General features: G+C 41.8%; 1 protein-coding gene across 1 annotated transcript; it reads right to left on the bottom strand.

Moving 5' to 3' along the window:
• Positions 1-23734, bottom strand: LOC306932586 (uncharacterized protein). The gene is made up of 6 exons (XM_079514439.1): positions 23717-23734; positions 5073-5224; positions 4627-4713; positions 3289-3435; positions 2561-2758; positions 1-391 (listed from the first exon to the last, which is right to left on the bottom strand). The coding sequence occupies exons 2-6, from the start codon at positions 5073-5075 to the stop codon at positions 281-283; spliced, it is 546 nt and encodes a 181-aa protein (XP_079370565.1). The 5' UTR covers positions 5076-5224; positions 23717-23734; the 3' UTR covers positions 1-280.
• Positions 23735-27691: the final 3957 nt, after the last annotated feature.

Here is a 27691-nt window from a genome sequence, read left to right as displayed (position 1 = left end):
GGGGGTGTACTTGTACATCAAGCTGCCTCGCGCTACAGAAACAGGAGATAGGCTCCTGCCCTATGGGCCACATGGCTCGGCAAGGCTACTACTTACTATGACATCACGCTGTCGTCAGTTGCTGTGGCAACAGTGCCGTTTCGTGTCACGTTTAAAGCTTGTGGATCTGGTACTTTAGATGCTTTTGTGTGACACTACAGTACGATAAAGTAGGCCGTTAATTTACAAAAAACAAAACACAAAAGGTCTAAATCTGGAGATAAGAGAGTTCTTCAATGGTTCACTCTGTGAGCTTTGTGTGTGTGACTCCAGAACTCTTCTCCCTCAGAAGTCCCTCCACACTGGAGAACAAGTACGTCTCACTGTGCTTCTTCTGGACGCCCTCCACATCCTGGACGGACACACACACACACACACACACACACACACACACACACACACACACACAGACACACACACACACACACACACACACACACACACACACACACACACACACACACACACACACACACACACACACACACACACACACACACACACACACACACACACACACACACACACACAGAATGCTCAGAACAGCTGTACGGCGATTGAGAAACGGCAAACGTTTCACACGCTCTGGAGTATTATGTAAAAGCCGGCACAGAGGAAGCACTCCCACTCAGCTGGGAGCGGTCCTTCAACTGAACGAACACCTGGCTCCTTCAACTCAGCACTTTCTCCTCTATCAGATCAAGATATCGACCTAAAATGCAAAGGAACATAACATCCAAGGTGTTCTATATAATCTAAACTTTTGCTCCGGTATATTTTCATTTACATGCGTGCGTGTATATATGCATGCATGCATGTGTGTTTGTGTGTTGAACCAACATATTCTCACTCTCAGGTCATTCTATGGAACAGTAGGCAACTAGGCATACAGTACTTGAATGACATGAAGTGACAATTTAAGGACTTTTAAGACTTTTTAAAACATTTAGACCTGTTGTAACCTAAATATGTTGTTATACCTTTCAATCCAGGAGCTACCTGTGTCTCATGTGTTGCTATACATTATTTTTATTTTCTTTACAATAATTTGACGTTTTTCAAAAAACGTTATTAGGTTTTAGAAGGCATTATCAGAATGTCAGTAAAAAAAACCGTTGAAAGAAAAGAAAAAGACCATTAGGCCTACTGCATCAAAAGTAATCAACAAACTACTATAAAAACGGATCAAACATTGGCCAAATTGTCAAATAATATAACAAAGAGGCACATTTGGGGAAACTAGCTAGCAAATCTACAAGCTCACAACACTAATATTTATCTGTGGAACTGAGTGAAACAAAATTGAATGCCTCAACTCCTACATTTCAAGTGCTTATAAGGGGCCCCTGCAGTTGAAAATTGTTTTGAGGGTTGACAAGGTTGAACCACTGTACTGCTATAGAGTAGAGTTTAGGGGAAAAAGCACCTGTTAAGATGTGACGGCACAAGCTTTTTTTTAGTACTGCCTACTGGAAGTGCTATTCTCACTTTAACACGTAGTAGGTTGACGCGACCGGGGAGGAAATAAAATATTAATTTAAAAAAGGTATGCTGTCAATGCTGTCAAAAGTGAACTTTAGCCCGCCGTGCCGTGGCTGAGGGACTACTAACACAACCAGAGGGCAATTGATTAATGGAGAGAGACGGCATACACAGTGTGCACTGTGTCTGTGTGTGAAATCTCAGACAAAGGTTATGTCAAAGTGCGCCGCAGGTTGGAAAAGCAGGGATCCATTTTTTAAAAGCACCCTTCCAGCACTGTATTCAGTGGAATCAGAACTCGCTTTAAAACACTGCTGTCCTTACAGAGCTTTTGTTTGTACTTTTTTGTGTCGGCACGTTGGAAAAAAAGCTTGACTTCGTTTGGAGTATCCTGCCAGAGTAGTTCATTGATAAACCTCCCAATCTTCCCAAGTCATAAATGAATTGCAATGTAAAGTAAATCATCACTTGTGAGTCGTAGCTAATCGCTTAATTAACTAATTAACATAACCGAGGTTATGTTTAACTAACAGCTGAGTTCCTTGTAATGGCCACTATACTAAGTTTTGAAAGTAAAAGCCCAGCTGGCCAATATACAGGCCCAAAACTGGATGACAACATTATTCTCAGTTTCTATTAACAGGACACCAACTTTTGGGTCCATCAATGTCTCTGGGTTAGGAAACCATGGGCAATAAGGTGACTTTCTTTTTAAATCACCTGCCAACAAGGCAGGGCAGTGAGGCCTTCAGGCCTGTGAAGTGCATTGTGAGCAAATACCTGAGCAACACGTGGCCTTGTCTGCGTGTGCTTTATTCTTTACAAAAATACAACACAAGCCGTGATGAGCGGAGCAGGATATGGCTCCCTTCTCACGGTTTTGATGAGCGGAGCAGGTTATCGCTCCCTCCTCACGGTTCTGAGGACAACTGGCTCGGGAGTTGGGAATCACTTACATGCGATTCAGAGCAGCAGAGAGAAGGACATGCCAAAAGAAAATGTGTTATCGTGTCTCCCCCCTTAATGTTAAAGCCCTTACTTCATGGGAAAGGAGAGCCTTGTTGGGTCTGAGAAGTCTGTCTAGCAGAGATGTATCGAGTGAGCCTGATTGTGTGCCGTCTGAGTCCAGTGAAGGTCCACTATGTCCTGGAAGCAGAACGCTGAGTTTGGCCTCCTGCCTAGGGGAGAGCGCAACCAGCCTGGCCTGAAATAACTCTCCCAAGCAAGCCTGCAAAATCTGACATACAAGATCCGTTATCAATGGCTGAATCACCTCACAAAAAAAATGCATTACGCCAACTCAAGATCAGTTAAGGAGGAATGAATGAAATTAAGGCTGCAATCTGGAAATCATTTTAATAAAGAAAATGTTATTTTAGCCAATCTGTACGGTACGGTAGAGTATGTCAGTGGTTCTAAAGTTTCAATTTAATTACTTTAAGATCTTTTTAATAGGCCTAACAATTGTGTAAATTGTGTAAATGGTGTAAATGGTGCATTTATAAAGCGCTTTTATCCAAAGCGCTTTACATAGATTGTGCATCACATTCACCCATTCACACACCGATGATGGCGGAAACCATGCAAGGCACCAACCTGCACATCGGGAGCAATTAGGGGTTCAGAGTCTTGCTCAAGGACACTTCGACAGTATACCCTGGGGGAGGCCGGGATCGAACTGAGGACCTTGCGGTTACCATCCAGCTGCTCTACCGGCCACTCTACCCCTGAGCCACTGCCGCCCCGGTGTTTGCTGCATGTATATACCTTGAAGAACACCCTCTGAAAGGCAGGGTTGGAGTCGGACCTCATGTCCCCCAGAGCGAGATGGGACAAGCAGTGGACGAGGACCAGAGAGAAGCCTCCCACTGACTGGAGCCTCTGACGACGCACAAACAACATCTCCTCCGCCTCCTGCCGATCATGCCAGCCATTAACCCACTTAGACCTGTTGTAACCTACTGTATACGTTGTTATACCTTTGACTCCGGGAGCTACCTGCGTGACTCATAGGTTGTTGCTATAGCCTGCCCTACATGTTGCAACATAATTATTTTTTAAAGTTTTTGAATACGAATTTGAAGGTTTTCAGAATCGGCCTCAGGTCTAAATGGGTAAAGGGGTAGTTCACCACAATTTTTGAGGGCCTATATACAGCTTTTGTCCCCACGCGTCTCAATATTTGCCATTGACAATGAAAGAGCGCCCTCACTTCACACGGGTGTGATTTTTTTATATTATTTTTTTCTATCGAGTAGGCCTACTCACCCCATGGAGACTTGAATTCATGGATATATCTTTTTTTGTCACATTCCTAAGCCAATAATGTGATGACCAGCATGACCATATGGAGACACAAAGGAGACTCTTTGTGTCTCCACTGCTGGTCATCAAATTCATAAGACTGTTGGCATCACCTATTTTGGGCACGTTGTTATTTTCAAAATTATTAAACATTGGAAATACCAGATCTAGAAGCTCACAACTTGCCACTCTGCTAGAGGCTATGGCTAATTGTGGGTCCTTGAGAACCACTGGTTTAAGGCAGTTGGTCGGGACCTCCAGGGTGTTCCAAACATGATTTTTGGGGGGGGATTTTTCATGCGTTTATGAGGTGACAGTACTTCATTAGAGGGGTGGTGTGGTTATGTGCAATGATGTCTTCCCTTTGTATTTGGGGTTTCTTCCTGGAGGCTGAAATCTTGACAGTCAAACGTGCCAATGAAAAAAAACAATGATATAGTGACATCACAATATCATCCCCTCCACTAACCCCTTCCCCTTTATCATACAACAACAGCTGTGAGTGCGGCTTCAGTTCAGCATGGAAACCAGGCATACTTAATGAACTGGTGGGCATGTCCACATAAAAACGACATTTTAACAAATACTGTAAACGTTTTTGAAAAAAATTCTTCCTCCTAATATAATAACAATAACCTACCTCATGATCATGTTTTAGTGTGGGGAAAAAATCACGGAACTCCATCTTTAAACAAGTGAAACTGGGATCCATCCAAAACCACTACATTCATATTTCTGGTGGTTACATTGTTGCTGAATGACGTGAAAATAAGCTATAGTTATCAGCTCATGAATATATACCTGATAAAAGAAGGAGTTTCGGAAGGCGTTGTTCAAGTAGTTGTTGGCCGGGAGGCCACCTGCGATGTGAAGTGATATAGCTGAAGTCTGTAGGGAACAGGAATCAACAATCTCACTGTTCTCACAGGAAATCATATATGATTACAGTGCCTTCGTATTGATTCAAACATGAATCACCTAAACAGATTGTTGTTTTTTTCCCACCTTTTTCAAAAGATTGTTTTTTAAATACCGGTATGCAAAATAATTTCTTAAAAACTTTCAATAAAAAAATACAAAGAGCTGATCTACAAAGCTTACAACATCTCACGATGCGACAAGTTAAAGGTTGTCTTTATTTGTCTCCCTAAGTGAGCATGTAGATTGGCTACATTTTCTAAGTTTGGGTCCCGGGAGACACCAAATTTCGTGCACGCACATGTGTGTGTGAGTGTGGTTTGACAGACCATTTGGAGGGAGTTCAGTGTGTTTATCAGGAAGAGTCCGTGCTGATAGACCAGGAATTCTCTGGGGTTTAAGACCGACGGATCCAGCGGGATCAATTCCCCCTCACACTCCCACTGAGCATCCAGCACATCGATGAAACCCTTCCCCCTGTCTAAACAAAACGCACGCACGCACGCACGCACGCACGCACGCGCACGCACGCGCACACACACACACACACGCACACGCACACGCACACGCACACGCACACGCACACGCACACGCAGGCAGATATAGTATAATACTTGAGCTTGCGACATAGCTATTTTGGACACAGAGGAGTTATAGGGTTTACTTCAAGTGTCCAAAATAGCTATGTCGCATAACGTATACAAAATCTTTTGAAAATAGCAGATCTGCAGTACAAGCTCACAATGCGATCGCGACGCATTGTGAGCTTGTAGATCTGCTATTTTCAAATTGACGAAATGTGTCTGAAGTGGTTAATGTATGTTTTGTGATAATCCAAATCTACAAAGTAACTAGTAACTAAACTTTTCAAATAAATGTAGTGGAGTAGAAGTAAAAGTACTGAACATTTTAAATACTCCAGTAAAGTACCTCAAAATTGTACTTGTAAATGTAGCCTAGTTATTTCCACCACCTAGTAATTAATTTTCAATGAGACCTGCTGGGGGATGTGCGGAGAAGTCGAGGGGGGACCACGCAAGCGTATTTACTTACTTATACGTGAGCGTGCGGTCCCGTGAAATTGTCGCACACGTGTTCGTTTCGTGCACCTGCCCGTGACTAACTAGCCCTGGATTATGTTGCGTTGTCACGCCCCTCATGAGCAGACCTGTCGTTGATCCAGGTGACAACATCTGCATAAATGAATGCCCGTCTGAAAGCATCAAAAAAGCAAAAGCACCAAAAGTTCGACAAGCTCAAAACGCTTTGCGACACATTTTGAGCTTGTAGATCTGCTACGTTTGCTGTTTTAGAATTTGAATCTTGAAAAGTAAGTTTTAGACGAAGGTTTCCACCTGACAGAGAAGATATGAGGGCCCTATACCCGAGACTGCTTACAGTCTTTAGTCTGGTCTCAAGATGACATTTTCATGGTCTCACCTGCAACTTTACTCAGTCTTGACTGCCTCAGACCAGTACATGCTGTACTGCGGGTATACATATCTTTGGTCCGACATCCTAACAGTCCGACACGCATCACGCAATAGTCCGACACCCTACCCCAAACCTAACCCTAATACCACACACGGAAACCACGGGTGAGTGTTAACCGGCCACGTATGTCAGACTATTGGTACTGTATGTACGTCGGACTAACGTATGCCCCCCAGCTACTGCATCTTTTGACAAAAACGATGTGATTATCAACATGAACACTGCATGTCATAATAGGAAAATGTCCGGCGGAAATAGCATACCAACAAGCAATATAATACAATATAGTGACTATTTGATGCATGCAGGCCTACCTCAAAGTATAGGGTGTAAGTGACAAAAGGTCAAACGGAATTATCTCGTCTCGGTCTCATTTTTGGTGGTCTGGAACACATTACATTACAACTGTACACCATTTCCCTAAATTCTTCACAGATATGACAAAGTGGTCTTCAGGTCGTATAAAGCTGGTTAAATGACATTGCTGAATTGAAAGCCTGCAGCTAAATGAACCAGCATATTGTCAATACGCACTCGGAAATGAAAGCCATCTGGACTACTTCATCAGGGATTTTGAAAACAGGAACACAGTCCAAACAAGTGCAGATGGAACCGCAGTCTTTAAGGAATGCCAAGAGCATGCAGGCTCCAAGGGGGGAAAAAGGTTTGCACAATACACTTGACAGTACGTCCCACATACACACACACACACACACGCATGCACGCACACACATACTCTCTCACACACACACACACACACACACACACACACACACACACACACTGTGGCAAACCAGGGGAAACAGCCAGGCCTATTCCCCACAGAAGGAGGCTGGGGGAGGTGATAGAGGGAGTATATTACCCTGTACAGGTATTGCAGCCAATGGGAGCCTGGACATGGACGCACCTGCAGCCAGTAAGGCAATCAACAGAAGCTTTTAAATAGCCGACGCCCAAGCTGCCTGGTGAGTCAGTTTGGAGTGACTAATGGAGGAGTGAGGAAGCAGGAATCACTCTGTTCATGAGGAGGCTGGTATGATGGATATCTCACAAGTGAGTACAAGATTTAACTCAAACCTTTGGACCCACTTGGATGTGCTGTGCGTGTATTGTGGCTCACTAGCCGCAATTTGCAACTCTAGATTTTTTTACAATGGGATGAATCTAGAGTTGCAATACCCTCCATTGACTCCCCACTCATCATTTTGCGTTTGCGATCTGCTGGTCTTAAACGACGTTAAACTCACCAACATTGCAGCTGTAGTCCAAGCTTGAATTTTGCTCTTTCAATCTGCAAAGCTTGTTTTTCATAAAAATCCCCCGTAGACATGTTATGAGCTACTTTCTGTCCAAAATATTCCACAAGTGATATTCCGATCCACCATTTTGTAATTCTGCGACGGGCCGTAAAACAAGACGTGAGGGGGAGAGCTTGTTTAATAGAAGGCCGTGTGTGACGGGGCGTCGCACTGCGTCGGCCTCTTCTTTGGGTGTCTTACCTGCGTGTGTACACCTGGTGCACACACAGTATCGCCATCTACTGTTTGCAAATAGAATAGGCCTACTAATAAAAAAAAGAGAACTAACGGTGGAACTGCCTGTATCAACCATGTGACATAATAATAAGTCATAACACCTGTGGTTGCGCCGATGTCAGACTATAATTGATGTCACGCACCCACCAACACACCCTCTTTCTATTCCTGACATATTTCGGAAGGGACAAGATGTCACATTCACAGTTAATTGATGATATTGTTTTCCCTTTCCCCCTGAAAGAGGAACAAAAAATAGTGCTGTTAGCCCTGTTAGACCAACAGAACGTATTTGCGATGTTATCAACAGGCTTTGGTAAATCAGCTTGTTTTGGTCTCTTTGGAGGACTGATGGACAAGGTAAATGTTGAATACATACTAAGACAGAGTAAAAAACAAACCAATAATGACATTAGCACACACTATACCATGCATCTGTATAATTATTAGAATAGACTTTTTTTGTGACAATTCATTTTATTCATTTTTTACATCTGAGCAACCCATTTAAATCAGCAATTTGGTTTACAGTGTTGGTCATAGATATTTATTTCCTGCATATCTGCAGAACACATGCATGTAGAATAGACATTGTACTCTGCTGAAATACATATTATATTATAACTCAGAAAGAACCAGATAAAAAGCACTATGTGCTTGTAATAAGCCCCCTAAAATCCCTAATGATGGACCAAGTCCATCAATGGGAACAACATGGAGTCACTGCTGGGGCCATCATCAAGGACACAGACAAGGACACTCTCAAGCGTGAGTATCACTTCTGACATACTGACAAAATGAATTAAATAAAAAACATTATTATATCAAAATATATATATGGCCAGGCCTATTCATTTGTTTTTATCCGGGAGCCTTATTTGTTTTTCACATTGGCCTATCTAATTGGCAACACTGTTACCAAAACAGGCAACCAAAAATGGTAGGCTACATTTACAGAATGGAATTCACATCTTTACTGTAATTGTATTTGTGCAAAACTGTGTACACTACAGCACTGTACATTGGATGTTTTCTACCTAAAGGCATCCAAAATGGAGAGTGTCAATTGATATTCACCTCTCCTGAAATGGTTTTGGAAGACCGTTGGATTGATTGGGTGGCATCTATTCAAAAATACATTTGTCTGCTTGTCTTTGATGAAGTCCACTGCCTCACAACATGGTAAGTTGATAACAGCCAATTATTTGGGTATAGTATTGTTCAGTTCAGTCTATAAAGCAAAATGTATACTAATTTATATTTCACATTTCAGGGGTAAATCTTTCCGAGAGGACTATTTAAAAGTCCCCAAACTAAGGAGTGTAGTAAATGCACCAGTCCTTATGTTGACTGCCACTGCCACCGTGGAGATGGTGAAAGAAATATTGGAAAGATTACGTTTAGATCCGCCAGTGACCGTGAAGATTGTTGCCGTTGTTCCAGATCGGTATGTTACATTCCCTTAAGTATCAATAACAGTACTTTAAACAATCTGCCGTTAGGCAATATAACACTGAGAACAATAATAATGACAGAGACTCAGTTCTTTCCATGCTCTCGTCAATGGGCCTTTGTCAAAGAGGCAGACTAAGGTGATACGGGGCAGGTGGTCATTATGGTAAGGTGGATTGTGATGGCTGCAGCGGCAGCAATAACCGCAATACTGCGGTTGTGTAAGGCAGGGGTTCTCAACGTTTTTGGCCGGGGACCCCCGGAAATGCTTTGGCAATGTCTCGGGACATTTTTCACCCTGGGCACTACTCTCCCTCTGTCAATCATAGGGAGAGGCCCGAACTGAGCTCATGCTTCCTTCAATGCATGAGTGAGCAGGCCGCTCGCCAGGCCGCTGCGCCACGTGCCCCTTAGTAGTAGTAGTAGTAGTAGTAGTAGAACGATTATTATTATTATATATTGTTTTTATATAACAACTCTTTTTGAGGTATCACTCAATACCACGATACCATTGGCAAATAGTGATTTCTTACCACAATAACAAAACATCCATACCATCTATGGCGGTGGTACAGCAGTGTCCATTTCTGGCATGGAACTTATGGAAGGTCCTTTTTATGCCATTTCCTGAGTCCCAGATGTAGCGATGGATGTGTGTCAGCCGTCTCCCACTCCTGCCTCTAGATGCCACCAGCCATGGGTTAATAGACAGAGGGTAGCAGCGTGTTTGCCTGCCAGATTGACGATTGTGTGGTGACATTAGTTTCACAAGAAGGTCTTGCACGAACTCTTGCTACTTGTGGGGAAGGCCGCGTAGAGGCTGCCACCTTCTTCCCCAGGGAGATTAGGCACTGTGCCAAGTGTCACTAACCCCCATAAATGGCATAAAGATGTGGCGTGGCAGTGGAGAGGTGGGTGGCATTGTTGGTAGGATGGGGGTGGCAACCCCAGTGGAGAAGAGGGTAGCATTGATGAGTCAAGCTAAAAGGAAAAGGGAAATATATATCATGTATTTATTATTATTCTTTTTTTGTTGGTGACAACTGTCAATACCAATTCCTGTACTTAAATTTTTCAGGCCAAACATCCACTTATCAGTGGAAAAATGCAAATCGAAATCCTTCACACGGGTGGTTGCCTGGCTTCTTGAAACTCTTAGGGAATCAAAAACAAGTGCAGTAAAAAACCATTGTGTACTGCAGGTTAGTGAATTAAGTTAATAATGCATCATTCATGTGCAACTATTCAACAAGTCTATCCTAGTGCTGAAACTTATTTATAACACATTTGAGGCTCCAGATAAATGATGGATTAATACAAATAAATAACCTGTAAGAAAATTCAATATATTGTTCACTTTTTCCTACAGGACAATAAAAGAGATCACAGAGGTATATGGCGACATGATGACAGAGCTCAATGCAGATGCTTGGTGTGAGACCGGATGCACTGTTGACCATGTACCATGGCCAGACTGACATCAATATTGGCAGATTTCACTGGGGCCAACAGCACAATCCGTTGTGTTATAGCAACAGTGGCATTTGGCTTAGGGGTCGAGGTGAATGATGTTCGGCATATAGTGCATTGGGGACCAGCATCAAACATCCTCATTTATTGGCAGGAGGTGGGCAGAGGTGCAAGGGATAGCAAGCCAGGAAAGGCTCTGATGTATGTATATCCCAGTTCACTGTCCAAAAAATACATCGACAGCAGCATGTTCGATTACATCGAAAAAAGGAAAACGTCATGTTTGAGAGTCTATCCTGGACTACTTCTTCCTGGACTCCATGGACAGGGAGACAGTCACTCAAGCATGCAATAGGAAAGGATGCTGTGTGGTCTGTGATGCTCACCATGTGTAAGTGCAATGTCATGGTCTTACCTCTTCTACGCCGCAGAATCATATCCCACTTGTCTATATCGACGCAGAAGTGCTTCATTTATTCCCCCACTTCAATTGGTTCCTCTATTTTGGAACTGTAGGTGAAGTCCTCAAAGCCGTGGTGGCTTCTTCCTGGCTGATGCTCAAAGAGCCCATCACCAGAGAACTCCTCAACAAATGTGGCCACATCCTTCACTACATGCGCCGACATGGCTGAATGTCTGGCGGTGGTGCTGTAGTGCCCTAGTTGGGAAGATGTCATGATCTTTGCCAATTCCTTTCCAAAGGCACCAGACATTTGTGCACATCTGTCTATTTGTTTGGGGGTGTATTGGCCCTTAGATCGTCGGAGCATGTCTTCAAGAAAGAATAAGTTGTTAATTAGAGAGAATGTTTTGCTTTACATTTCTGTGCTGATGTTTTTTATTTAATATTAATAAAATATGTTCCACATACCTTTGAATTCCCCATTCAAGAATTCATTCACAAGGTCCAAGGGAACATTCCCGCCAGGTTTTCCCTGGAGGTTTGCCACCCGGTTCCAAATGAGGTCATTCCTTTGTGCCTCGGGAAGATGGCCTGCTACCCCTGTCAATAGAAATATGGGTAAGTTTCTTGACTAGCATAAAGAGTAGCCTATATTAATGGTCATTTCGGGTATGGGTAACTTGGACAGCACAAACCAGTCAGCATCCTGTGTCCAAATTCGAAATATTTATTGTGTTTTTTGTTCCAGAAATGGACCAGGTCAATCTTCCATCAATCCATGATGGCAGCTCTCCCCCTTGGCACACTGTACCATTTCCCCACCTCCTTGATGATGGCAGATACAATAAATGTATCCGCCGTTATTTGTGCAAATGGTGCTGCAGAACCAGTCCCCCTTCGGCACGCTGGGCAGTCCCACACACGAAAGGTGGAACCAGGACCCTCTGCAGCGTGCGTTACAGCACTGCACCATGGCACCTCCTTTATCTAGTGGGATGACAGACTTCATGTTTACCATGTTGTTATAGTTTAGAGTGTAATTTCAAAACATTTTTCCAATTCCCAATCCAATATGTCATTATTTATACTTTCAAAGCAGAAGCAGTATGGAAAGGTTGAAAGGGAAGCCGCCTTCTTAACGTCATCCACATCGGTGGGCATCCAGCAAAAGTCGACCACCGCCATGGCAAGTCTGTGGACACGTTTGATGTTATCCTCCACTGGCACCAGATCAAGGTCACCTGCAGCTATTGTCTTGGCCAGAAGAGTAACATAGCCTCTTGTTGCGAACTTCATAGCACCAAAATAAAAATAATTATAATAATTATATGCATGTTATGAGTTGGAAAACCATAATTTTATTGAACATAATATTAATCATGTTGCTTGCCAAAAATAAGGTACCTCAATCATGTCCCATGCATGTTGAATGTTGTCCTTGACCTCCTTCTTAAGGCCTCTGTGGCAGAAGAAAGCCTTTAGATGGGCAAGGGTTCCTCTGGCAGCCTCGCTCTCTCCTTTAAACAGGAGGTTCATCGTGTCCTAGCATGAAGACAATGTGTCAGTTGAAGAAATACTTATAGCCTACAGTAGAAACCAAAGCATCAAATATATCATTTCATTTCACAAAGGGGGAAATGTATAGAGGTATGAACATGCAGCTGTAGATACAGTAGATGTGCTATAGAAATACATTCTATACATTATACATGCAAAAAAACATGTTATGTTTTAATATTTTGATGAAACCTGCATGAGATGGATCTCTTTGTGAAACTCCTGTGGAGACTCCACCAATCCTTCCATCCTTTCCAGAGGTCCCCTGGCGTTCACCCTGGCCCTCCGGCAGTGGAACATGCGCTCAATGCTCAGCCCATCCCCGCCACAGAGAACGGGGACAGGAATTCCCATCGATGCATGGGACAAAAGTGGACAGGTGATCCATAATTTGCATGACCCCGGCAGTGGATGTTGGATTTGCGCGGACAACTCCAAGATTAATCTGTGAAATCAAAATACTTGGTAGGAGCAGGAAATTGAAGCTCATTTATAACAAATACAACAACAAAAAGTATACACTAAAGAAAACATGCAGCTTTAAGCTCTTGTACTTTTCATGCTCAATTGAAATAACAAAACTTGTTTTATTGAATAACACAATAATGTAGACATGATAAATTAAACTTACAACAGTGCTCTTCTCTGCTAGGGCTCGACTGTGCTGGTGGGGAATGTGTGTGATCACTCTGTTCTTGATGTTGGTCAGAACGTCCAGGTGATCACACAGAATTCTCTCCACAATTATCACCATTCTCTCTTTAAAAGCAGAGTATGTCTGCAGGAATAAAAATATGAACAATATCAATGTGTGAGTAATCTTTAATTTCATAAACGATCACAAAGGTGTGGTATTATGTACTGTACCTCTGCATTGGGCAAAACTGCCCATGGTGACACATCCTGTGCTCTCTGTCCAGGGCCATTGGGACTTTGACAGTCGACTTTGTTGAGATGAGCAAAACACAATGCCCAGAGGTGAAACTGGTTCCCCTTGCTCTGGTAAAAGTGTTTAGCATGGACACTCATCTGTATGGAACATACAGCATTAAGGCAAAGACAGTACAATGTTTTCAGTTGAATTTTCCACCAACTCATCCTAAGCCATTTTTCCACATGTATAACAACTCTAATGGAGAGAGAGAAAATAATGTCACATGACTTCACACTTGTAAAATCATCAGGCATGTTTTTGTTTGTTCCAATTACCTGAACGTTGTCCCACGTCAATGAATAGGTCATGCAATCCAATCTCCTCCTTTTCCCATCTCTGGGGATAGGGGTATTCTACACAGAAAAGAACATTTGATAGTGAAAATATAAAGGCAGAGATAAGGCTTGTGCTATGTTACTCTTTTAGTACTATAGTGAAAAAAAATAATGTAATTAGAGCAAACTTTAACATCACATATAGTATGGTTGTCAAATAGAAAACTTCACATACCTCAATGGCAAGCTTCCATTTTTGGATCTGCCAGTCAAAGTCACTGCCAATTCTGTCCACATGGCCAGATGCAGCTTTCTTTGACTGACAGATGCCAAGAGCACACAGTGAAGATATGATCTTCTGGGCACAACCATACCGCCACAGTTCTATCCCTACACAGCTCTGAACAAAATTCATTTTGTTCAGCTTTGCTGTGTAGAGGATAGTGGACAGAACCACTCAGATCCTTTTGTTCAGGAACATTTTTGCCTCCTCCTCTGTCTGCACCCTTTAATTACATTAATGAAGGCATTATTTAATATTCAATTCATGATGATTTGATCTAGGCCTACTCAATAGACTTGACCGTCCTGTATGCATTTATAGTGTTACATGTAAAGATGTACCTTCTATGCTGTCTGGGGCCCACAGTCCTGTGTCTTCTGATTAGTTTATGGCTGGGAAACATAGCCTTTAAACATTGAAGAGTGACAGGGGCACGGCTCTCTCCCCAAGACACTGTCTCATCCCATGAGAATGAGGTTATGGTCTCCATTGTGACTGTCTTGGTCAATATACTACCTTGTCTGTCAACAATGGCTTTCTCTGGAAATGTGAAAGATGGGTCAGTGAAATGAGTAAAAAAAAAGAAAAATCAAACCTAAGAACACAAATAGCCATTTTCACCAATTCCATTATGATTTAGTTAATAACAGATCAGTTATGAACAATATTATCATGAAGACATTTTAGGGACCAGTCGAAATTTAGAAAAGGGGGCCCTGGAGGAAAATAGGGGAGGGCCATGTCTTTTTAATTTTAGTCAGAGGGAGGGTGAGCTAATTTTACTTCGAGTCCAAGGGAGGGTGATCCAATTTTGATAATAAAATAGTCCGGGTTTTATATATATATCTAATACTACAGCTTTTCTGAATTAAAGTACAACTTTGGTCAACGATACCCCTCTGTTGCTTTCACTTGGTTCTTCCCAACAGGACCGGTTTTCATTGTTCCCCCTGTCAATCATTGTGCTTGGCCTATCCAAGTGTGTAAGTACACACTACAACTCTCACTATACAACCCCCACTTTAAATATCTTGTATAGCTTGCTGTGTTAGGTGTTAGACTACGAGACCATTGTCCGCGTTGGCCGTGAGTTCAAGCCTCACAGCTGACAGTGATTTTTGCGGTCACTTTATTTTCTCACATATTAAAAACGCTAGCAGATTAAAGTTAGGAATAAATAATACTCAGGTAAATGTGATATTAATTAATAGGGGAGGGTGATTCCTTTTTGTTTAATCACCTGGGGAGGGGACTGGATTTTTATTTTCATTCACAGGGAGGGTGATGGTATTTTATATCAGGACATACATTTCCTCGAGGGGTACCCCTATTTAAATTTCGACCTGTCCCAATATCCAATTTAATAAGCAGCTGCACATACAATGCTGCTTCGCTTCCTAATCTGTGGATAATCAAAGACTGCCCTTGATTGGAAGATACAACCATATTTATATTTTGATATGTTTATACGGTCCACTGCTCCTTTAGCAAGGTCAAATAAATGGTACATTTTTAAAGTTGCAATCCATTCTTTTGATTAATTAAATGAAGGAATCAAACTAGATATCAGGTAGAGAATGCTAATACTACTCTTCAATCAACTGCACATAGTTTCCTCGAACTCTGTTTAGACCTGTATTGCCGCCGATTGACGTTTAAAGCAGTCCCATCGCTTATGAGATTTAAATTTGTTTGAATAATAGCTTATGTAATGTTAGTTAGAAAATATTGAGGCTATATGCAAAGGGATGAATCTTGCAAACCATTGTATGAACTTTTACATATTTCCATAATAGACTAGGCTACAACCAATTGCACTGTATTCAAATATGTTTGATTGCCATTTCACATGAGAACACAACTACCCATGTATAATGACAAAATATACAATACCTCATTCATGATGGTCTCACACACCACCTTAATCATTGCGGTCTTCAGGCACTTGGATACCTGCATCAGTGTCCTGAAAGCCTTATGGTATTTTTGATTCTCCAGATGTTGAATCCCTTCTTTGAGGGATCCAACTCGACGGCCATATCGCCGTTTGCTTGGTGGCGTCTCGAAGCAGGGCAAGGACAGGGCAAGGACCCCGTTTTTGCCTAAGGGCTTCTTTTTTTATTTAAATGACATTTGTCACAAACATAATCATTTCTTAACGCACCTGGGAACATCCGTTTCCCAGATGTTCGGCCAATGTTCAGGACACCAACCCTCCTTTTTAATCCCTTTTTAGCCTTTTCAAAGGGTAATCTGCAATTCCAACACTTGGTTTGCGCTGACATTTTAATACAAAAATAAATAAAATAATAATTGATCCCAAAAAAAGGAACAACAAAAATGGAGGCACTCAAAAGGGCAACAAGGACGAGTACTAGCTACTTGTTGGTCAAACCACAATATATTCTTCTTGCACAAACAAACAGCATGCCAGCATGATAGGAAGAGGAATATGTGTGGATGCATGAAGTCAATTATAGTCTGACATCGGCACAACCACAGGTGTTATGACTTATTATTATGTCACATGGTTGATACAGGCAGTTCCACCGTTAGTTTTCTAACAGTAGATGGCGATATTGTGTGTGCACCAGGTGTACACACGCAGGTAAGACACCCAAAGAAGAGGCCGACGCAGCGCGACGCCCCGTCACGCACGGCCTTCTATTAAACAAGCTCTCCCCCTCACGTCTTGTTTTACGGCCCGTCGCAGAATTACAAAATGGCGGATCGGAATATCACTTGTGGAATATTTTGGACAGAAAGTAGCTCATAACATGTCTACGGGGGATTTTTATGAAAAACAAGCTTTGCAGATTGAAAGAGCAAAATTCAAGCTTGGACTACAGCTGCAATGTTGGTGAGTTTAACGTCGTTTAAGACCAGCAGATCGCAAACGCAAAATGATGAGTGGGGAGTCAATGGAGGGTATTGCAACTCTAGATTCATCCCATTGTAAAAAAATCTAGAGTTGCAAATTGCGGCTAGTGGCTCACCTGGTCTCATTCTCTCTCCCTCCCTCCTAGGCCGACTGAACTCCACAAGGGAGAGCATACAGCACTCTCCCCCACCTGAATACATTAGTCACTAGCTCTCTCTCTGCTCTGCCCACATGACTGTGCCCCTTTTTCCCCTTTCCCTAACTAGTTAATAAAAGACAATTTAAGTTACATGTTGACTCTGACTCTGAGCCTCTTATTTTATTGTGAATCTTGCCTATTCTCCCCTGGGTTGCCACAACACACACACACACGCACAATAATACCCCCTCCCCCGTCCGATATAAAACATAAAGATTTCATATCGGTATAGTTTATTTTATTAATTCTATATTATATTAGATATTTAATTGATATTACAAATAATTTTTATTTCATTAGAATGTGATGTTACCTGTTTTAGGCCTGCATATCGGTATCGATATGATGAATTCTTTTTTGATGAATTCCTGTTCTGTCTATAGAAGTGTCTATTTGTACGTCTCTAAATGTTTTGATGATTTGAACATGGTGGACCCTGTTGGAAACAAGTGTAATGCTTAATTGGGTCGTCCACTCACAGTTAACAGCCTTTGTATTGAGTTTGTGCTTGAAATGTACTGTAATTCTGCAAACTGTTAATAAATTCTTCAATCAATCAATCAATCAATCGCTTTAGTTTGTTGTTTATTAAAGATTAGTCTTCACCATATGACCACATACTGTAAATATGTGAAGAAATGTATTTCCTGTCCTGGTATGAGTATTGAAAGAAAATTAAACATAATGGGGTGTTAAAACAAGGGAATATATTGGTTAAAATATGGTTGATTATTTAACCCCAAAATGTAGTGTATGGAAAAGATGTTTTGTGTAGTTAAACCACGGTCATTCATTTTCTGTTGACAGGGTTTGATCATAGGGGGAGCTGTAGAGGAAAAGCATAATAGTTCCAGGAAGTGAGGTACCAGGAACAAAAGGCAAAAGGATATCAAAAGGATTGTTTGTTGGTGATTTGTCAAAGAGGCTTAAGGCCAATACTAAACCATGATCAGAACTTAACTTGTTAAACCACAGAGTAGTTTGACTGAAGAACTTTGTACAGGAAGAAAGGAAGTTTGGTCGAACATTATTGACGGTTTAAGCTCTGAATCAATTAAGTTTTTGGACAAAGGAACCTGGCTGTGGCCTCCTGACTTGAAGGTTGGGTGAGGAATTTTTCCATTTTTATTTGATGACTTGATTTTTGGTTTGATTACTTTTGGATTACTTTTGGGATACTTGACTCATTGGAACGATTCGAAAGGAACTTTGCATTGCGGGACTGAAAAATCTGAGTTCAATTGAATTGGATTATTATTTGTTGGTTGATCAAGTTTAAGTCTGATAAAAAATATTGCAATTTAACTTAAAAGAAAATGAAAGTTTTGTTTTTCTTTTGGTCTGCAATACAGTTTGGTTGCAGTATAAATAAATACTGTAAGGTACAGGTTCTTTATTTATTTTAGTTCTTTAATATAACTCAGTCATACAATGTTTTATATGGTTCTGATTATTATAACCAATACCATAGTGGAGACAAATTCGTCCTGGGGTCCAGGCAAAAAAACATCAAAATACGAATCATAAAATGCAGAAAACCTTATCAATGTTAGTGAACAAAAACACAAACTTGGAGAACAAAATTGATGTTTAAACCTTACATTTTTGAGGGCTCCTGTGCACAGCTTTGTGTGCTTGTGTGTATGAGGCGCGTTTGTGTTTGTAGCACGGAATGTGATGATTTGATTGGTTGAGCACGGAATGTATGATGTGTGATGAATGATGATATATGATAAGGGTGCCCCTCACTTGACACACTAGTGTTTTTATACTTATTACTCTTACTTGAGTACATTGCCAAGACAAATATTTTACTTTGACTCTGAGTGAATTTCTAGGAAGGCAGTATAGAGTACTTAGTAGCCTACTTTTAGGTTGACTGTTTTCCAACGTCTGGCTTTCAGACATGATGCCATGTGGCAATCTATTATAGCACTTTTAATATTTGTCTCCACCAGGCCGAAGGCATGGGGAGAGAGTATGTTTTGCACTCCGTCCGTGTGTGTGTCCGTCCTTCCGTCCTTCCGTCCGTCTGTGAACAGCTAATCTCCGGCACCGTTAACCCGGTCGATGCCAAACTTTGCACACACACTCCCTGGATGCCAACGATGAACCTCTGCCCCACATTTTCCAGAACGGCCTGTTATAGTGCCACCATGAGGCAGCTTTTCACATTTTGTTTTACCTAAAACTGCACCGATCTGCGTGAAACGTTGCATGCACACTCCCTAGAGGCCAAGGACAAACCTTTTACCTGCATTTTCCTCATCTGCCTTTTATAGCGCCACCAGGAGGCCGACTTTTGTAAAACACATTTTTTGATTTTACTCCTCCAGATTCTGTCCAAAAATCTCTCAAATAGTTACACAGTATCTCTATGGTCATGTGCTCAAGTCGGATCTGTCTGATATTTCATATTCCATCCTAATTGCCTATAATTGGCTTTCACAGTTTGCAAGATTGCCCCGTTTTGAACAATAGCCTCAAATCATGAACGCAGCATGCAATTTACGTGAAATCTTTCACACATTTTCTTACTAGGCTGAGGAATATATCGCACCCTTTTCACATTGGCCTGTTATAGCGCCACCAACAGGTTGATTTTTGCAAAACACATTTTTGGAACAAAATGCCTCAAATCGGTACACATGATCTCTGTAGTCATGTGATCAAGACGAGTGTTGGATTTCTCAGATTGTACACTGATTGGCTAAGATTGCCTTCCAAAGTTTTCAGGAGTGGCCCGTTTTGAACAAAATGCTGCACATGTCCTGCTCATCCAGAATTCTATCCTCAGAGATGCTATGAGTGATCTGGCTCTGCATTTCCTCAACAAAATGAAGGAAAAAAAATCCTCCTAAACATTTTGCCAAACATCACACACACTCCTATCCTCCTGGTGGAGACCTGTGCCCGGAAGGGCACTTTTTCTAGTTGTCTTATTATTCAAGTGAAAAAAAAAGAAGAAAAAAAACGGTCCCCCGAAAATCACCAATGCCCCCCATGACACCATATGGCAGCCACACTGGGCGCCTTACTTCACACGAGTGTAATTTATTGTATTTTTTTTACAGGTTTGTCTGTCCGAAAATACCAAAAACCTAATCTCATTTCCTTTCTGATTATTACTTCTGTGAGTTTATTTTTGAAACCAAATGTATTTCTTGTTAGAGTCAACTATGGCATTATAGTGCTTTATTTAAGTGCATTGGATCTGGGCAGAGGTAAGGTAAAGTGGCTGTAAAAACAAACTGAAAGGTTTCTGTGAGGAATACTGTACACATTCTTTAAAAACAGAATAAGGCTGCATGCCAGTCTTTCATCCACCCTCATCCATGACAGCCATTTACAAAAATAGAATAGAGAAGGGGGCCAATAGCAGAATCTTTGAATCCATACGCCAGTGGTTTGAAACCAGGGGGGAAAACCACAGCCCTACAAAGTAGACACAGAGAATTGGTAGACACTCCGTGCAGGCTTCAAGCACGCTCTGACAAGCACCATCCTCCGGTAGCCAAACATAAATGTACTTGAAGTGCTGTGTGCATGGGTCCTATACATTTACAGAATAAATATAGGCCTACAGACACAATTTTGTTTGGGGTGTCACAGCACCAAATCCTTGTATGAAACTTCATTCCTAACTGTGTAAGTGTTAACACTTACAACCTGAATTGCACATCTAGATTTCTATCTCTCAATTTATTTCAAGGCATACACTTGTCTGGTGCAGTCGTTTACAGACGTTTATCCGACATACCAAAAGTCAGACATGCGCTGCGGGTTAAAATTCACATGTGCTGCGGGTTACAGATCACCCATGCTGCGGGTTACAAATCACCTGTGACTCCCGACATGTGTTGCCCGTTACAAATCACCCGTGGCGTCTGCGTGCGGTATAGGGTTAGGTTCGTGTTTGGGTAGGGTGTCTGACTAGTGACTGTCGGAACAAATGCCTGCACCCCCCTTGTCCTTGTCCATAGTCCCCACAGCTTCCTTCCTGAAATGTATTATTTATTCGATATAAAACTAACATTACGCATATACGTACACCTACGAATACTAGGCTGTGTTGTGACAGGATATAATATAGGCTATGTACTGTATCTATAGGCTGTATAAGTTTGTCTGCTGTAGTGAGTTGTGACAGGGTACAGTGTACGGTATGTGACTCTTGGTCAGCGATCACTTTCTTTCTACCTAACTTACTTCTACTCAAAGCTCATGGTGTCTCTCTCAACCTGCTCCACAGGTACACAAGCCAGGGTGATGACCCCAGACCTCCAAGCTCAGCTTCTTCAAGCCAGGGTGATGACCCCAGACCTCCAAGCTCAGCTTCTTCTCAGCCCTGAGTCCATTCTCATGTGGCATGACATGCTGTGGATGCTGGACACTAGAGCCTGCCCTAAGTCCCTGACCACTGCACTACACCAGAATGCTTTGTGCAGTACTAAACATCCGAGGCTGAGTGAGAAGATGGCAGCCAGGAGAATGAGGCTGGTCTGTGCCATTGATACTGGGAGGCAAGTACTAGCCAGCTAGCCAGATATATGGAGGATGGAGATGACTGGAGAGGAGATGCCACTGGAGGGCTCATCGTGAACTAGAGAGAGAGCCAGAGGTTCCACACTTTGACCCTGGCATCACTTACACAGCTGATGACGTCAAGTAGAAGACTGCTCAAGGTAGGAACTTTTTTATTTTTATTTGTATTTATTTTTTGCTTCTTTGCTGCTGCTGCTTGTGTTGTATATGCCACTGTATGTGGCTCTTAATCACTATCTATGAGTGAATTTGCTATTTCCTTGGGTTTGAGCTAGAGGTTTTGGGCTTCATAACAGCCATCAATTCCTTCCTCTCTCTCTCTCTCTCTCTCTCTCTCTCTCTCTCTCCAACAGTGAATATCAACTGTATAATTGTGACTTGTCATTGATCTTTGATTGGCCTTGTTTTTGTTGCCTTCCTGGTTGATTTATTTTCAACAGTTGTGTAACTGGCCTCATGTATGTATTTCAACAGACATATGTGTTGATATAAGCAGTGTGGCAGCACTGTTGTTCTGTTTACAAACTTAAAACACTCCAACTTGACATTCCAACTGACCCAGTAAGGCATGATGGAAATGCAGCTTATAGTTGAGAGGAGTGAAGTTCAGTTGAATAGAGTTACAAGCTTCGTGTGACTGCATGTGATGATGGCGCCCCACAAAAATACATTACAACAATTAAACAAAGCTGTGACGTGCCCATCTCAGCTTTAACCTGAGATGAAAATAAAAACGTAACTAGTCTAAATCAACTCATTTCAACAAACTATAATGAGTAAAATAATGAGTAAAACAATATTTAAATGCAATGCAGTTGTTCAACTTGGGTTGGAAGTTTTCTCCCCACCAGTTCTGGGTGCCTGCATGACGCAGTGACCTTCCAGCCTCATCCTTCTCTCTCTGACCTTGTCTGACCCGGGGTAGGTCCCCGTGGCGGAAAGCATGGGTTTTTATTTACTGCTGGTATTGCAGGTTGTACCAACCTGGCCATGCACCTTTGACGATTACGTCATATGGCAGCCAAGTCTATGGGATTCTTTATTTTATTTTACTTATTTATTTTTGTAATTCAAATGTTTATTTATTTTTCAAAGTGGTAATGTTTGAGCACTTATGACGTAAATCGTTGGCCAGCCAAATGACTGAGGATATTACAATGTTTGTTTAGAGCACTTTAGAGAACACTTTAGAGCCAGCCAATAGTAAGAGAAATCTATGAAAATCTGGGAACTAAATCATTACCAAGACATTTCTTCACCAATGTGTTTCTAAAGGTGTCTAATAACATGTACTAAAAGTTTGAAATTCAACTCCCGTGGGAAAAAAACACTCCTTGGGAGGAAAACGGCCTCACAAACGTGATGAGGTCAGCACATTTGGTCAAGTGGATATGGCCTAGTTTAGCCCAAGGAGTGTTTTTTGTGCAAAACTAATGCTTGTAATGGATTCAGAATCATGAAAAACCCCTAGTTTCATATGTCACATGCTACTTAAAGAATGATGAAATTTGGACTTTCTTGCCTTATATAGGATGTTAAGGGTATGGTCACATATTATGCTAATAACTCAATTTCCCACGGGAGTTGAATTTCAAACTTTTAGTACATGTTCTTAGACACCTTTAGAAACACATTGGTGAAGAAATTTCTTGGTAACGATTTAGTTTCCAGATTGGTCAAATACCTGATAAAATGCCCTTACTACAAGTCTATGTTATGTTTGTTATGTTTGTTTAGGGCACTAAATGATGACGTAATACGTCATGTGGCCGATATAAATACAGAGCAATCACTACAAAATATCAAAGAAATGCAGGTGATGAATTGCATGATTGTGTGCGTCATGTGTGCATGCGTATAGGTACATGTCACCACGTGTGACTGCTGCTCTTTTGTTCCTTGTAAATGTAACTTAATTTGCATGGAGCCTAGTGTACGTACGTACCAGACTGTTGGCCTCTCAGTAGCCCCGCCTCCCGGGCCCGCCCCTTCAGCTGTAGCTGAATTGCACATCTAGATTTCTATCTCTCAATTTATTTCAAGGCATACACTTGTCTGGTGCAGTCGTTTACAGACGTTTATCCGACATACCAAAAGTCAGACATGCGCTGCGGGTTAAAATTCACATGTGCTGCGGGTTACAGATCACCCATGCTGCGGGTTACAAATCACCTGTGACTCCCGACATGTGTTGCCCGTTACAAATCACCCGTGGCGTCTGCGTGCGGTATAGGGTTAGGTTCGTGTTTGGGTAGGGTGTCTGACTAGTGACTGTCGGAACAAATGCCTGCACCCCCCTTGTCCTTGTCCATAGTCCCCACAGCTTCCTTCCTGAAATGTATTATTTATTCGATATAAAACTAACATTACGCATATACGTACACCTACGAATACTAGGCTGTGTTGTGACAGGATATAATATAGGCTATGTACTGTATCTATAGGCTGTATAAGTTTGTCTGCTGTAGTGAGTTGTGACAGGGTACAGTGTACGGTATGTGACTCTTGGTCAGCGATCACTTTCTTTCTACCTAACTTACTTCTACTCAAAGCTCATGGTGTCTCTCTCAACCTGCTCCACAGGTACACAAGCCAGGGTGATGACCCCAGACCTCCAAGCTCAGCTTCTTCAAGCCAGGGTGATGACCCCAGACCTCCAAGCTCAGCTTCTTCTCAGCCCTGAGTCCATTCTCATGTGGCATGACATGCTGTGGATGCTGGACACTAGAGCCTGCCCTAAGTCCCTGACCACTGCACTACACCAGAATGCTTTGTGCAGTACTAAACATCCGAGGCTGAGTGAGAAGATGGCAGCCAGGAGAATGAGGCTGGTCTGTGCCATTGATACTGGGAGGCAAGTACTAGCCAGCTAGCCAGATATATGGAGGATGGAGATGACTGGAGAGGAGATGCCACTGGAGGGCTCATCGTGAACTAGAGAGAGAGCCAGAGGTTCCACACTTTGACCCTGGCATCACTTACACAGCTGATGACGTCAAGTAGAAGACTGCTCAAGGTAGGAACTTTTTTATTTTTATTTGTATTTATTTTTTGCTTCTTTGCTGCTGCTGCTTGTGTTGTATATGCCACTGTATGTGGCTCTTAATCACTATCTATGAGTGAATTTGCTATTTCCTTGGGTTTGAGCTAGAGGTTTTGGGCTTCATAACAGCCATCAATTCCTTCCTCTCTCTCTCTCTCTCTCTCTCTCTCTCTCTCTCCAACAGTGAATATCAACTGTATAATTGTGACTTGTCATTGATCTTTGATTGGCCTTGTTTTTGTTGCCTTCCTGGTTGATTTATTTTCAACAGTTGTGTAACTGGCCTCATGTATGTATTTCAACAGACATATGTGTTGATATAAGCAGTGTGGCAGCACTGTTGTTCTGTTTACAAACTTAAAACACTCCAACTTGACATTCCAACTGACCCAGTAAGGCATGATGGAAATGCAGCTTATAGTTGAGAGGAGTGAAGTTCAGTTGAATAGAGTTACAAGCTTCGTGTGACTGCATGTGATGATGGCGCCCCACAAAAATACATTACAACAATTAAACAAAGCTGTGACGTGCCCATCTCAGCTTTAACCTGAGATGAAAATAAAAACGTAACTAGTCTAAATCAACTCATTTCAACAAACTATAATGAGTAAAATAATGAGTAAAACAATATTTAAATGCAATGCAGTTGTTCAACTTGGGTTGGAAGTTTTCTCCCCACCAGTTCTGGGTGCCTGCATGACGCAGTGACCTTCCAGCCTCATCCTTCTCTCTCTGACCTTGTCTGACCCGGGGTAGGTCCCCGTGGCGGAAAGCATGGGTTTTTATTTACTGCTGGTATTGCAGGTTGTACCAACCTGGCCATGCACCTTTGACGATTACGTCATATGGCAGCCAAGTCTATGGGATTCTTTATTTTATTTTACTTATTTATTTTTGTAATTCAAATGTTTATTTATTTTTCAAAGTGGTAATGTTTGAGCACTTATGACGTAAATCGTTGGCCAGCCAAATGACTGAGGATATTACAATGTTTGTTTAGAGCACTTTAGAGAACACTTTAGAGCCAGCCAATAGTAAGAGAAATCTATGAAAATCTGGGAACTAAATCATTACCAAGACATTTCTTCACCAATGTGTTTCTAAAGGTGTCTAATAACATGTACTAAAAGTTTGAAATTCAACTCCCGTGGGAAAAAAACACTCCTTGGGAGGAAAACGGCCTCACAAACGTGATGAGGTCAGCACATTTGGTCAAGTGGATATGGCCTAATTTAGCCCAAGGAGTGTTTTTTGTGCAAAACTAATGCTTGTAATGGATTCAGAATCATGAAAAACCCCTAGTTTCATATGTCACATGCTACTTAAAGAATGATGAAATTTGGACTTTCTTGCCTTATATAGGATGTTAAGGGTATGGTCACATATTATGCTAATAACTCAATTTCCCACGGGAGTTGAATTTCAAACTTTTAGTACATGTTCTTAGACACCTTTAGAAACACATTGGTGAAGAAATTTCTTGGTAACGATTTAGTTTCCAGATTGGTCAAATACCTGATAAAATGCCCTTACTACAAGTCTATGTTATGTTTGTTATGTTTGTTTAGGGCACTAAATGATGACGTAATACGTCATGTGGCCGATATAAATACAGAGCAATCACTACAAAATATCAAAGAAATGCAGGTGATGAATTGCATGATTGTGTGCGTCATGTGTGCATGCGTATAGGTACATGTCACCACGTGTGACTGCTGCTCTTTTGTTCCTTGTAAATGTAACTTAATTTGCATGGAGCCTAGTGTACGTACGTACCAGACTGTTGGCCTCTCAGTAGCCCCGCCTCCCGGGCCCGCCCCTTCAGCTGTAGCTCCACCCCCTTCAACAGCTGGAACAAAGGTGACAGCTCCAGCAGTTTGTCCCATTCTTCCTCTGTGGTATAAGCAATGGCAAGGAGAAGACACGCATGCTTGTGACATTGGCACTTGTATGCTGGCTGTATGTATGGCTGCTTGCTTACTGTAAATCGCTCTGGATTAATAGCGTCTGCTAAATGCCTAAATTGTTGTATCATTAAGATTGTTTTATATGACAGGAAGGCTAAATTAAGTGTTATGGAATGGAAGTCATGAAGTGCACTTGTTCTGACTAGAAAAACCACAAAGAGGGGTGATAAAAGTTGTGAAAATAGTTGATCTACAAACTCAAAAGGTTGTGAGTTTATAGGTCTACAAATTAACTAATTGTGTGTATAGTTTCAATGTACAGCTTATTGATATTTTTGGACATTCTACTGTTAGGACTATTATAGGTTATTGGTTTACCAATGATCCTAGATTACTAATTTTACTATCTCTATGCATTTGATTTGATGTACCTCGTGATGACCTTGCTTACTTTACTGTAAATCGCTCTGGATTATTATTGGTATACCTGGTATGGTGGGCACGCGGATGTGTGTGGGCTGGATGCACTCTTTCATGCGACTGTCAGTCTCTATAGGAAGGAACACACAATTAGACAGAGTGACTCACCGTCGTCAAATGTCATTATGAGTTTGATTGTGTGTGTGTGTGTGTGTGCGTGCGTGGTTGTGTGCGTGCATGTGTGATTGTAGACACACCTCCAACACAGCTGTGTTGTGGGGTTATCTTTGACCAAAAGAAACGTTGATTTCTTTTTAATCAATTCAATGCAGGGTCAATCAGTATGTGCAGGAATTTGTGTGTGTCGGCGTCTGTGTGGGTGGGTAGGTACAGCGTGTTTCTGTGCTTGCTGTGCAGTGGCGTGCACAGACATTTAGAGGGGCAGGTGCTCAAGTGGAAAAAAGGGCCCTTTGTGCAGCACGTGGAACCAGCCGGTTGCCTTAATAGTGTGAGATTTATAGATTGTGGGGCCTAAATAATATATTAAAAG

This window comes from Electrona antarctica, assembly GCF_951216825.1.
Source record: "Electrona antarctica genome assembly, chromosome: 11".
Taxonomy (NCBI): domain Eukaryota; kingdom Metazoa; phylum Chordata; class Actinopteri; order Myctophiformes; family Myctophidae; genus Electrona; species Electrona antarctica.
This window is presented reverse-complemented; position numbering and strand designations above follow the sequence as displayed.